This window comes from Filicampus tigris, chromosome 8, assembly GCF_054856515.1.
Source record: "Filicampus tigris isolate MCC_2025a chromosome 8, RoL_Ftig_1.0, whole genome shotgun sequence".
Classification (NCBI taxonomy): domain Eukaryota; kingdom Metazoa; phylum Chordata; class Actinopteri; order Syngnathiformes; family Syngnathidae; genus Filicampus; species Filicampus tigris.
The window spans coordinates 2331494-2345553 of record NC_141224.1 but is presented as its reverse complement, the minus strand read 5'-3'; the positions used below and the strand labels follow the sequence as shown (position 1 = coordinate 2345553).

The window sequence follows — 14060 nt, the reverse complement described above, 5'->3', positions numbered from 1 at the left end:
CCTGTTTATTAGTTAGCAGGCTACTTAGGGATTGAAGAAGAGGGCTCTACCATTTCTACTATGAGGCCGGGGGAGCGGTTACATCATGACTCAAGCGGGAGAAAAAAAAACGGTAAGATCATCTAGTGCTTGTGTCCATCTTTTGACTTAGGTGTGTTGCAGCAGGGAGAGAAGGAAAGCAGACAGGACAGCAGACCTCGAGGAACAGGATTGAAGACCCCCGATCCAGGGCATGCAGCACATACAGTAGGTGGTACATCTTTTGCATGATGACAAATTGGGCAAGAAACGGCGATCCAAACTAATAAGGTAAGTACATTTTGAAATACCCATGTTCATATGGACAGAGGAACCTTTGGATTTCAGGCCTCTGGGCAAACTTTGGCTTTCGGGCGATTTTTCGGAGCCTTTGGATTTCAGACCTCGGGGCACACTTTTGCTTTCAGGGAGTTTTTGGCCGAGGCCCACGAAGCGGCGCGTGCCGCTTCACACAAGGCCTTATGGACAGACTTCCCTGCGGGTGGCAACACCCCCGGCGGACGAGCGGAGAGCGCGAATGCTGCCTGCTCGTCGCGCTCTTGTTTCCCCGGGGGAGTGAAGAGAACTTGGGGCACGAGACTGTACAACTGGAAAAAGAACACGGCCATGGCGTGAACCCAGGAGGGGAGGGTGGCGCTGGGGGCGAAGAGCAAGACGGCGTGTGTGATTTGGAGCGGCAGGCAGAGCAGAACTAAGAAGGAGACCGACAGAGCCAGAGAGCAGAGCCTCCGGGAGGCATCTGACTGACTAAACTGTTTGGGGTTCTTGCATTGGAGATCGAGGTAAAGAAAAAGCAGGAAAAGCAAGGGGAGCGTGAACACGGCCGTCCCATGGACGTAGACCAAAAACTGGGGGCTGAGGATCGTGTCCGGGGCACAAACACCCCAGTGGCTACTGTGAATCTCAGCGTAGGTGAAATTGCGCAAGTCCTCCATGTAAAACTTGGACAGGAAGCCCCCATACGGAAGGTACTTCCCGATCACCACGCGCTCGGAGGGGTATTTAGGGACAGGGGTAAGACTGGGCGACGGCGTGGTCAGGTTGCCGTCCAACCCGAGGTCGGCCGTGTGCTGATCTTGGCCCTTCCTAGCCCACCTGTCCAGGACGTCGGAGCTGATGAACTGGCCGAATGAGGTCAGGACAGAAGCCATCCAGCACAGAAGGACCGCACACAAAGCTCGCTGACGGGTCACCAGAGTGCCGTACCTGGTGTTGACAAAACACAACGATGATACACGCGATTGAATGGCGTGCTCCAAACAAATCGACTCGAGACCGAGGATACGAGATCTGCTTTCAGTAGTAGTCAAATGCACGGACTGACATCACGAGTGTTATGACTCCTTTCTTAGACTCCGCTACACCCGTCTTCAAAGTACCCTGGACATTTTTGATTCTTAGAGATGGACCAAAGATTTAGGACCTAACCTAATAGCATATATGCCCTGCAGGTGACTGGAAAGCAATCCAGGATAGACCCTGTGTCAAATCCACGCATGTGACAACAGAATAGGAAGGCGGCAAACAAAGCATTCTTGTACCAAATACTGGTTCTTGGACTGTGTTGTTGTCCTTTTTTCTTGACTTCGGGAAAAAGCGAAAAGGGCAGACAATTTACTTTAACCTCCATCTCTAAACTTATTAAAAGAATTGAATTTGACACAATAACAGGGGGGGGGGAACAATCGTCTTCTATTAAACAAAAACATGTTGCTGTCAATCAAACTTCTTTCAGTCTATTCATATTTACTTAACCTTTCATCTCAGCTCGCAAGTCAAGCAACGCCTGCAACAAAAACAGTCCCAGCAGCGGTGAGGAGTCTGTTTTGATGTAACGCGTTCCCTCATGACGCATCCTGGCATGTTTACAGCCCTTTTTCTTTTTGTTTTCTATTGATTTTCTCCATTAACTGCAGAGAGCAGCTTGAGAGAGTGTTTGTCGACTCCAGCCTCCCACACGTTTACCCTGCGTTTTCGCAAGTCTGCGGCTACAAACGAGCGGCGTTTATGGCGTAATTATCAGTATATTTTTGCAGGTAAATTGATTAGGAGGTGCCATAATGGCCACTTGTGTTTTTGTAAAGCTGCACTCACCTGCTGGGCCAGTGATGCTGCAGGTGGCAGTCCAGCGTGAGCAGCACCAGCAGGCACATAGTAAACTGCCTCACCAGCAGGGGGCAGCACACCAGGGTGATACAAGTGTACAAGCACTGCGGGGTCCTCAAGTTGAGGAAGACAATGACGGGGATCTCCAGCGCGCCCCCTATGGCGCCCACCCAGCCCAGGCACAGGCCGAGGCAGCGGGACACGCTCCCGTGCTGCGCTCTGGCGCCTTGGCTCCCGCCCAGCGCCATGCATAGCCTCACGCTCACCACTATCACCGCCACCGACACCATGCACTGGCAAAGGGAGAACAGCCACAGAAATTCCATGCCTGGAGGGATGCAAGCAAAATATTTCAAGAGGATGTGGAAACTTTCAAAGATGTCATTCTTATTTCTGTACTGTAAATATCCACGTGTACGTTCTCGCTGCAGGGTCGAAAGGCTGCGTAGCTAACAGTGCGTCGCTGTCGTGTGAAAAACACTCATGTCCAATTTTTGTCAAATGTTTCATTTTCACGTTAATGCGATGTCTGTAACGCGGCAACGCCATTCACGTAAATATAAGAAAATTGGGTAAAAATGGAGATAAGTGGCTTCTTTTTTTTTTTCACATGACAGCGACGAGTGGCTACCTTTACATGGACACATTTATTCGGATTAATGCCTGATCGGAATAAAAATGCTTCATGTACTCAAGATTTTGTTCTGAACGAGAGAGGTACTTTGTGTCGATTGTTAATCCGATCGGCCTGCATGAAAACACGTATTCCGACATTTCGGAACAAACCGTCTTTACCGCACATGTCTGTGACGTCAGTGTACGCGTTTCTGTTATCCCCGGCAGCTAGTAGAAGCAGAGCGAGCAAAAGACTGGTCATTGGGAAGTGTTACAGCTCGACGTTACAGCGCAAACGCAAAAATACGCGAAATAACGCTAACGTTTAAAGAGCAAATGGATAACTTTTGTGATGCCGGTCCTGGAACTTTTCTGACCCACCTTGTATGTTTCGCTATTGTCTTGATGTCAATTGTTCATCTCCCAACTCGAGCGTTGAATGTTTTCATTCCAGGCTGTACTATTAACATCGGAGCACTTGCGCTTAATGTAAAACCGGTACGGCTAATGAAGGTATTATGTTGGCAACACTAATCACATTTCCATACATTCCCCGGGGGCAAATCTGTTTTTCACCCTATTCCAAATCTTGGAATAATTTCATTTCAGAGGTTTCACTGTAATACTCTTAAAAACCCCAACAGGCAGAACAAAACAAACAAAACAGCAGAAAGTGGGTGGGGATGTGTGGGGAAAATGCGATACAAGTTTGGTCCGGGGGCAGACAAACTGGCAGGGAGCGGAAGGATATTTTTGATGGGTCTAGCAGAGAGCTGGAAACGAGGCCAGAGAAAAGGTCACAGAAGCGAGTCACTGAGAATGTGAGCGCCATGCAAATGCACAGCAGGCAGCAGCGCACTTTTGACCACTGTTGTTCAGTTTTCCCATCGCACATTCTGCAAAGACCGTAGCCCAATCATGCAAACTACCCTGGAATTAGCATTCGTAACACTAGCGCACGCTTCGCACCCCACCGGCAAAACGTCAACATTTTGATGATTGGCAGCTAATTCCTGCACATGCTCAAACAGCCGCCTCACGCAAACCAGAATGATGGAGTTGTTGATATGCTACCTGTCCATTTTCTTATGTAATTACTTGACCTTTCGCCAGCGTTTTGTGTTGCCAGTCACTCTGCCGTTAAAAATCTGCAATTTGGCAAACCGCCAGTGTTCTGCTAAATTGTTCTACCCTTTGCGAAACTTCCTACCGGAGGCTAATTTGACAGCCGGAATGCTACCGTGCGCTTTCAGTTTGTTTTGTTTGGATACAGACTGGTAGGTAGTGTGTGTGTGTGATTAATTGGTTGGATGTATTAATTCAGACGGACTGATTTGTGTGTGATCCTGGATCAAAAATGAAAAAGGTGTTCGTTACCTGTTTGCGGCGGCGAGCAGTGGTTGACTACAATCTACGACGTGTCCCTTTTATGGCTGCATTTATACGCCCCACCCCACCGCAGACCTCTAAAATTGTGTGACGGACTAAACCTGATTTATAGACCTCCAGCTGCCTCATATCTCTCTCCCCTGTCTGTGCAAACATATCAATTGTGTAAATGTTGTATCATGGATGCCCTTTCCGTCCAAGATGTGCAAAGGGCAACGCCGCCACCTCTGCCAGCCGGGGAAAGATGTAAATGAGGCACACACAGGCACACAAAGGACTGTAAAAGCTCACTGCTATCAACATGCAAAGTGCTTTTGGAAGTGTGTCTGACTTGGAGCTGATAAAGATGATGAAGAGTATCAAAAGGTTGTCCTTGTAATGCTACGAGTGTGAGACGGATGCACGGAGCGCAGAACGGCACCAAATGGAATTATGCGCCCCCTCCCTGAAGAATACAGGCCACCCCTGGGCTTTGGCTTTACACCACCCACATGATTCCGTGTGATCTTAGACGGCTCGTTCAATAATACATAACATGCAACGACACAAAGGTGAGAAATCAAAAACCGACTACAGAGAGCTAAAGCCAGCAGACGAGAAAATGAAAATGAGTTGGGGGCGGGGGGGGGGTGTTTGTGTGACGTGCTCAAACCGTTAATGTGTTGTTTTTCGTTTGAATATGCAGATTGTTTTGAATGAACTGGAGGCCTGATGGTTTGTGGCTTCGAATATTCACCCAAGCAGAGAAATATATTTCAAAATCATTCTCCAGTTGAATGGCTGGAGGGTTAAGCCCCAGGCAGAAGCTGTGGCCAATTTTGACGCCCCCGGAAAAATAATTTGTCCGCAGGGGCAGGGGGGGATCGTCAGAGGACTGAACTTTTTCAAAATGTATGCCCATCGATTACAGCAGGATTCCCCTTCATCTATGACCAGCAACAGACATGCATGGATTTTTTTTTGGGGGGGGGAGGGGCCGTGGGGTGCACACACTCTTGGCCTTGCGCGCGCCCATAATTTGAAACCCACTTTGAAAACCAAACCCTACCTTTATATCCTACCAGAAAAATTCACCTTAACTGTTGTTTTGAAACCCTGACCCTATTTTGAAACCCTAACCCTAGTTTAAAACCCTAATTTGAACATTTGTGCTGGTGCGGTGGATGGGAGGTTTCTCAAGGTGATGCCCTTCAAGCCCAGCTAGATGCCCTTTCAACATGCCCGTAATTTACACAATGGTCGATGAACATGACCAGGTAGCGATGTGGATGAACGCCCCCAGGTGGATGCAAGCCTCCCCACCCCCCTACCGCTACTGCTACAAATATATATAATTCAAACAATCTATTGAGATTATATGATGAGGATTTCACTGTTCATTTTGGTATGGAAAATTATGCATTTAAAAAATTTCATGAAAGAGCTGTTTGTCAAGCACAAAGGAAACAAAGAAGATTCCGTGTAGAAAACAGACATATCAGTTCCCTATCAACTATGTGGCCCTTGGGTTTAAGTGTACAGTAAGTTTGATATATTAATTGTCAATAAAAAAGGAAAACAGTCCAATAAGTTTTTTTTTACTTCAATATGCATTTACCACGTTTTTATTTTATATTATTTTAATAAATAGCTGTTTTATTGATTGTAAGTAATACTAAGCTATATAATATTTAATAAGACTTCAGATAATTTTAATGATTATAGATTTTATTTATATTTAATTGCTTGATTTTTTTCATCATAATCAGAAAGGTAGTTGGAACATATTTATAGTTAGAATATTCCTTTTTAATAATTGATACATTTTTCCGTGATTTCAATTGACTTTTATTTATTAAAATCTGATCTATGAATGAGAGCACAAAACTTTAACTATTCCTGCTGTAGGTCAATATCCGGCTCAGAACATAATTCCAAATGTAAGGATTTTTAAATTAATTTTCAATCTACTTCTGTTTTTAATTTTACTATTTTTTTAATCTTCGAAAGCTATTCATTTAACACTATCGACGTGTTCTCGCGTTACTCTGCGAGATTTGCCCGTGTTAACACGCGTGTGAAACCCCGTCGCACCCTCTTTCCCTTCGCTGTCCACAAGCAAGGTAAACGCGCCGCTTTATTGCCTCCATTATATTGCCTCTATTTTAGTCAAGTGTACAAAATGTGAGCGTCTGGCGTGTTTATAATCTTCCAAAACAAACAGTTTCTGTAAAGGCGGGTCTCTCTGTATGATACCAGCAAACGCGAATGCGTTTAGGAGTTTGGTCGCCTGTGTGCGTCGCGATGCTAGCAATGGCAGCTCCCATGCCTCCTCGTTGTGGCCTGCTAGCGTGGCTCCGTTTTCGAATTAACTCGCCCTCCCTCGATAATTTTCTAATATGTCTCTTTGAGCGTTTGAGATCGCCAACTTGAGTAGTGCCGGTTAAATGCAGCAGTCTTCCGTTCGCGGTCTTCTAAAGAACACATTTTTGACAGGCCGTGCTAACTGGGAACAAGCTACATCCGAAGCTAATACCGGCTCCATGTATGAAGCGAATATGCACATTTATTTATATTCGCGTTATTATTGTTAGAGGCGTGCAAAATGAGCATGGGCCTCCGCTTGTTAATGTTATCTGTGGTTAATAAACCTTCCTCGCACGCCTTTGTACTTTAAGTTCGTGTGAAAGTTGCCTTTTCCTCTTTATTACACCAGAGTTTTAAGTACAGTTGTTGTTTTTCAAGATGCCAGGTGTCACGGTGAAAGACGTCAACCAGCAGGAGTTCGTCACTGCCCTGGCTGCCTTCCTGAAGAAGTAAGCAACTCGTGTATCCCCCTCACAAAATGTCAATGGGTGTTCATGTTGTGACTTAAGTGCTTGGTTAAGTTGTACTGCAAATGTCTTGTGGGGCCGTGGAACTGCAGTTCATGAATGAAACCAAGATTATTACAAAGATTGTTTTGGTTTGTGGTTAGTCTCCTCATCCACACACAACAGTCACTTATGATTTGTGTGAATGTCATTTGCGCTTTACGTCACGCTTTTCAGGTACAGTGGCTTCATTTTTTTTTGTTGAGTGCACAATCTGTGCCATCAAATTGGCCATCAAAGGATCAGTTTTCTTTTTCTGTCGAGTTTTATTTGGGTACCTTTCATAAGTTGGCCATCTTTTTTTTTCCATAAAGAGTTGTGATAAAATTGATTTGTGAACTGAGGTTCCACTACAATTTGGTTTTGGTGCACCCATCGTAGTGCAAAGGAATGGTCGTGTCGTGTAGAGTCCTAATTGAAAAATGACTTCATTTTGTTGTTTAGGTCAGGGAAGCTGAAGGTGCCTGACTGGGTGGACCTCGTCAAGCTGGGCAAACACAAGGAGTTGGCCCCCTGTGATGAGAACTGGTTCTACATCAGAGCCGGTAGGTGACGCGCACAACGCCTTCTTACTGTTGTTGGATGTTCCTGTTGCGCTTTTCGTGTAATGTTTTCAATGAGTTGCAAGTTGTTTGTACAGTACATGCATTCATATGTGCACAGTGAATACGATTTTAACGATACTGCATATCGATCTGGTGCCTTAACTGTGCCCTTATCGACGCTGCTTTTGTTTAGAACAACACCCAAAAAATATAAGACGACCCAATGCGTATTTTGATATGTTTTGAAGTGGAACGATTGGGTTCAATTTGATGCACTCATCTTTTAAACCAAAAGAGCAATTTTCTGATTTCAAGAGGTTGGTGTTACAGCTCCTACTGCAACTTTAACAATACAAGAGAGTAAACAGTTCACAGCTAAGCATGCATGTACACATTGAACAATATCTGTACGTACATGTCAAGTATAATGACGAATTACTGTTGCGGTGCAGCGTAAAGCAAGCAATTGACTTGGCATTGGCTTGGCCGAGACTCCTGGGGCAACCCTGTGTTGGTGGAATTGCCCACTGGGCAGACGCTAGGACCCACACAGTGATGGCACAAACCGGCTCTTACGCATACATACCGTCATGTTCGCACTGAGCTGTTCTGTCATGAAAAATGGAGGATGGGTTCCCAAAGAATTCACATTTAATTGAACTGTGCAATGCTAAGCCACAAACATCTGGGGCTTGTCTTACTTATGAAGCCAAGGTGACGGCAAGTGTCTTTTGTCAACGTTATTTGCATTTATGACCCGTTGAATGCTGGTTAGCCAATAAGAAGCAAAAAAAAAAATCTGGTGTCCTTCTAAAGCCAGTCTTGGGTCTTTTTGTGGTGTTGCTGGAGACTGTGCGAGTGATTTCAGGATAGACTATCACTACTCTGCATCCAGACGATAACTGAATGGCGGGCGTGCGGAGCTCATCAATTCAACCTTTAGACATCTGACGCACATCACACCTTTCAAAATGAAAGCAGAGACATGACAGCGGACAGTTTGCAAAATGTTTTCAGCATCGGCGCAGACATTAGGCGCGGAGGTTTCCGTCAACTGCTCATGTGAGCCGAGGACCTAAAATTGCCTTTGTTGTTTCTTTGGATCGCCGGTTTTGAGTTGCTGCATTGAAGTCTTCACCAGAGATGCATACGCAATATTCACATCATCCTTTTCCTTTAATCTGTCACATCATTCAAATGACATTTCTGCACCTTACGGGCCTAATGTCGGACTTTAATGTGAGTTTTTTTATTTAAACTCATAACAAAGAGCGATGATGCACCTGGAGACAAACTGTGCGGTCCATCAGTGTCAGAATATTTTGTGCGCGTTCTCTCGGGCCTCGTGACTCTCCTTATCTTGAAGTAACGCACTGCCGCCGTTTTCTTCCTGTTACGTCATCTTGTGCCTCTGCTCGCACAGCCTCCACAGTTCGCCACCTGTACCTGCGTGGTGGGGCCGGCGTGGGCTCCATGACCAAAATCTACGGGGGCCGCAATAGGAACGGCGTGTGTCCCGCCCACTACAGCGTCGGATCCAAGAACGTGGCCCGCAAAGTGCTGCAGGCGCTCGAGCTTCTCAAGATGATTGAGAAGGACCCCAATGGGTAAGCGGCGACGATGAGACTTGTTTAGTGTGACTTCTTTTTCTTTTCTTTTTTACATTTTTATTTTTTTTAAGCTTCCTGTTGTGAGGTTGATATTCCCTATTTTAAGCCAACATGTATTTATTTGACCTTCATCTCCTTCAGCGGTCGCAGACTAACCTCCCAGGGAACCAGAGACCTGGATAGAATTGCCGGCCAGGTGAGCAAGCATTTTCCTCTGTGATCGGGGCGGGGGGTGGTGTCATCCCAAAAGTTCCCTCCGCGGATTTAACTCAGAGTTTTATGAGTAGTTTCTCCTTGCTTTTGAGTCACCTTACGCTCCCTGCACGAATCAAAAACAGCAGAACAAAACAGCCGTTAAGCCTCGTCGTACTTTGATTATGGCACTTAGCCGATATAAACAGTGAAGGTTGATGCAAGGTTATTTTCAAGAAACGCTTCAAACGCTGCTGTTTGGCAACATCTCCATTTTAAGTGTTGTTTTCCTTTGGTGTGTCTATTGTGCATCCGTCTTAATGATACCACGAGTGCAATTGGTTAACCGTGCAGATTTGAGCTGTTTTTGTTTATCAGAGTGGATTGTTTTCCAAGGTAAAAAAGCAGATGTTTGCACATGTCTCAAAAGCAATCAATGAAACAAACATTTTGTGATTAATTGTCACACCTCTAAAAGATGGCATAAATAGAATTGATTTCCCATGCAGATTTGTTAACGGCAATCTCGTGTCGGGTTGCTTCCCTGCAAAATTTTGCCCGGGTCGTGTTTGCAAATACGTCAAGCTTGATTTGGGCGAAGCAGGAGCACAATCTCCTCTTGAATGTGATGTAACTCCTTTAGTCGAGCTCTTGTCCTTGGTCAAACGTAGTGAGTTGTCGCGCGTCTAAAGCTTCTTCCCCGAAACACGTCACCCTCGAGTCTTGTCAGGAACCGGGGGGGGGGGGCAGCAAGTGCCGCTGTAATAATCCAAGGGTAAAAGGGGTAAACATTAGGAGGGCGTTTCATGCTTGGCGAGACATCCGTATGGCGTGTTCTCCTTGTTTACCCGTGCTAATGAGCGGGAAGCAGACGCGCACCGCGCGCGCACGCACAGCCCACCCGCCGCTCAAATTGGCAGGAAGCGCGGCGCGCGCCCACCCCTCGTGTGTATTGTACGATGCGATGCCTTTTCACTCTGGTGTCAGCCCACTAGACGCCGCTTTTGGCAGCTTGTGCTCAAGATCCCGTGGCATTGTTTTCAAACATTCCCCGTTTGGAATGCACTATTGTGCTCGGTCATCAAGTCAGATGAATGCGCGTAAATAGAATATCAAAGAGCCGGGAGGCTTCAATTGATCAGTTGAACAAAGCCGTCGAGGGGCTCCCCCTAGCAAGTCGATGCATTTTCATTAGCAGACGTAATGCTTAACATGCACGAGCGCCGCCGGAGGCTTCATGAGAAGATGCTTGACACTTTGTTTCTCTTCCCAACAGGTTGCAGCCGCAAACAAGAAAACTGTTTAAATAAATCTTTTGGAGAAATGTAATGCTGTTGTCTGCCTTTTTTTTTTTTTTGGTTTCCCTCTTGTATGAGAAAGCAACAAACAGTTGTGCACTTGATTTTACCTCCTTTTGGATGGTTGCAAGTAGCTGTTTGAATGATACAACTAGTAGCATTTTCCTGAATAAATCAAGCTGCACATAATTCAAGCACTTTGATTTTTGTCTTGCGCTTTGCAACTAGGCTGCCATCTGTAGAACAAAAAAAACTACTGCAGCAGGGGCGCAATTTGGATACAATCATCACTGAGGGTGGAGACTGGAGAGAATATCCAATTTTCGTTGACCCCAAAAACGAAAAATAAAATCAGTTTATTGCAATCTTGCCTCTTTTGGCAAACGTTCAATTTAGATGCAAGTCAAAGTTTTATAGCGGGGTGACCAAGTCCTGTCCTCGAGAACATCCAGCCAGCCTGGTTTCGATTCCTCCTTCCTTCGACACGCCTGATTGAAATGATCAGCTCTGCGTTGGAGGAGGGAGACATCTCAAACCGACTGGGTAGGGCCTCTTGAGGACCAGACTTGATCACTCCTGTTTTACATGTACCCAGTAAAATTTTACTTAGGTGACTACACTTGCATGCTATTCATTTTAATTGCGTCATTCAGTTTTTTCTTCACCCTCCCAAATCTATTTCTGGGCAATATTAATGTTGAAACTAGAATGTTATAATGGCTTTAAATACGCTTAAACAATTATACCTACCAATGCCTTTTTTTTTTTTGTAACTTAAATGTTGGTCATTATGGTGGTGCTTTTGTTTTGTTTAATTTGTCAGTACTGTTTAAAAAAATTTGACACTCACTGTCCACCGTGGTCACTTAAAACAAAACCCTGGTGCCTACAAATGCCCTGCAGAGGGCGCCAGAGGACCGAATATCCAGGTGAAACCAACATTTGGAACCTCGAACCTTCCATGGACAGCAAATCTCGAAACGCCTTTTTGTGTTTTAAATGCGTAGTTTAGATTTGTGTGACAATTTCAGCACTTAATTATCCCGCCACGTCACCCACACGTCGCAGTGCTTTTATTGTAACTGCTTTAGGGCTGTTCCAGAGCAAAATGAAAATGCACAGCGCTAATTGGCTGTAAAAAGATGCAAATATTTGTGCTCCGTTTCATTTTGAACAAAATGATTCTCATCCCTCGGTGCACACAAACAGTAAAGGTTTTTCAATTCTCTGATGGTTCAAAATCGCGAGAAATTGTGTTTTTAGCCACCAGCACGTCTCCATTTTGCTGCCCATCGTACCTGTGCACAACTTCTCTCGGGCCTTGACCCCCGCCAGCCTGTCCAGTGTCCACCCTCTCCCTCACATTTAGCGGCATCCGGCTGTTTTGTTCCAGCTGAAGCCAACTCCTCACAAGCATCCTTTTGCTGCCACCCTGTAATTTGCCGGCAAGACTTAGCATAAACATGCCCTACAGTGTTTGGGAGAAATGTGCGGAATCCGCCACTCAAAGTGTTACTGTTTGCTTGTGCTTGTCTGTGCAGGCTCCACGCGAACAAGTGACACTTTCCAAAGCGCCGAGGCGCGTCCGAGTGTTTTGCTTGCGCCGTTTTTTATTCTCGGCTCCAACAAGCTGCGAATGGAGGCGATGCAGACCTGCCTCGCACCTCCTCCAGGCTGCATACGGCAGATAGCGAAGAAATGCCTCTCCTGCTCAAGTCTCTCCAAAATAGAACTGCTATCAGGGGAACTCCCACACACACACACACACACACACACACACACGTTTCACCAACCCACGGCTTCATGCCCCGTGGCATATCATCCATTTGAGACGAGGTGTACCTTTCCAAAGTTTTCCCAGCCTTCCCCGTCTAGAAGTGCACCTCTCCCTTGAATCCAGCGAGGGATTAACCGAGAGAAATTGCCTTGCCACGGAGCACCTCTTTGCGTTTTGCACAAGCTCTGAATCACAATTGCTGGTTCCCGTGTCCTTGTCCACAAAACTTGTGCAAGGTTGAATGGCAAAGGCCTTCAATCGGTGGCTAAGCTAACAGATGCGGTTGACGCCAATTGCTTATCGGCGTCAGAAAGAATTTTAAAAAGTAGCAGAATTGCTTCCCCTTTTGCAATTTTGCCTTTATGGCAACTTAACAAATTGATTCTGCAAAGGTGATGCAGATAAGATGCCGATCAAATTTCAGCTGGCCCCTTTGTGATGAAGTCAGATGGCCAGCTAGCTACTTTGTCACACTTCACGTTCCAATCAGCGGCAGCCAAATTGCTTATGAGGAATATATGGCAAAGTTCTGTATTCAGAAATTGTCGTCCATGTCACGTTGTCTTCAAAAGTTGATTCAAAGTCCGTTTGACTATCTGGCGAGAAATACTTTTGTGAAAGCGCACTTGTTAGCATTTTCTCCTGCTGTCTGGTATTATCTTTCGGCCTTGGCGGAGGTTCATCTGGTCTTTGAAAGTGCCAAAATCACAAGATTGCCCTTGCAAGATCAGATATGTCGAAGGAGTGCATGTACGGAATTTTTCCCTGTGCTCTAATCCTTCATCCTGTGTTTGGCCTGAAAGCAGGTGGCGTCGACACGCAACGTGCCGCTCGCGCCGGCCTGGCACCGGCAGCAGGTGCGTGCGTGTGTGTGTCAAACTAGTAAACATGTGTCAGTGACTTTTCGGCTCTGTGGGCGTGTGGCTCCCTTGATTCCGAATCCCCTCCACCTGTCGGGAGGAGGAGGCCGACGGGGCGCGCAACAGATGCGGTCCTCAAAAGCCAACCCAGACATTGCACTGCGTGCAATGTGTGTGCGTGTTTGTGTGTTCGTGCACACATCCTGCCATTGTTTCTACGGCGTGGCGCGTGCACGCACACTCGATTCACAGCTTTCAAGTCGTTCCGACTTTGATGCGGTGGCCCGGGTTTTTTTTCAATACGCCATCAAAGAGGCGACAAAGAAGCGAGAGTGTGCGCCGCACGTTTTGAAGGCGGAAGTGTGTTGTGTCCGCGGTCGACTCCTCTGGGGTGTGATGGGCGAACACCATTTTTAGGGCATTTTTATTCTATTTGTGAATGATTTTTTTTTTTTTTTTCAATTTGAGTTGAAGTCATTTTGTTAGTTTCCGTTCACTATAATAACCTTGGTCATGTGTCGGGCCAGATTTGCTGACTCCTCCAAACGATCCACAAACTTTGATGCCGTCCACGTTTGAACGGAAATAGGCAAAAAGCAGTTTGCGATTTTTGCGTCACTAATCGATTCGGGATACACGGTTCCCATTGGTCCAATTTCATCAGTCAAAGTTCGAGCACCTGGAATTTGCGCAATTTCAGCCCCCGAAGCCAGCGTTAATTAGTTTTGGTCAGAATCCACATGCAAAAAGACACTTTGGATCTGCCATTTTGGATCG

General features: G+C 45.9%; 2 protein-coding genes across 2 annotated transcripts; one reads left to right on the top strand and one right to left on the bottom strand.

Annotated features, from left to right (window-relative positions):
• Positions 1 to 164: 164 nt before the first annotated feature.
• LOC147142991 (adenosine receptor A1) lies at positions 165 to 2473 on the bottom strand. The gene is made up of 2 exons (XM_086039138.1): positions 2134 to 2473; positions 165 to 1245 (listed from the first exon to the last, which is right to left on the bottom strand). The coding sequence occupies exons 1-2, from the start codon at positions 2469 to 2471 to the stop codon at positions 417 to 419; spliced, it is 1167 nt and encodes a 388-aa protein (XP_085895264.1). The 5' UTR covers positions 2472 to 2473; the 3' UTR covers positions 165 to 416.
• A 3705-nt stretch (positions 2474 to 6178) lies between these two features.
• Positions 6179 to 10677, top strand: rps19 (ribosomal protein S19). The gene is made up of 6 exons (XM_086039176.1): positions 6179 to 6251; positions 6874 to 6944; positions 7446 to 7546; positions 8970 to 9153; positions 9298 to 9352; positions 10625 to 10677. Exons 2-6 carry the CDS (start codon positions 6874 to 6876, stop codon positions 10652 to 10654), a joined length of 441 nt encoding a protein of 146 aa, XP_085895302.1. The 5' UTR covers positions 6179 to 6251; the 3' UTR covers positions 10655 to 10677.
• Positions 10678 to 14060: the final 3383 nt, after the last annotated feature.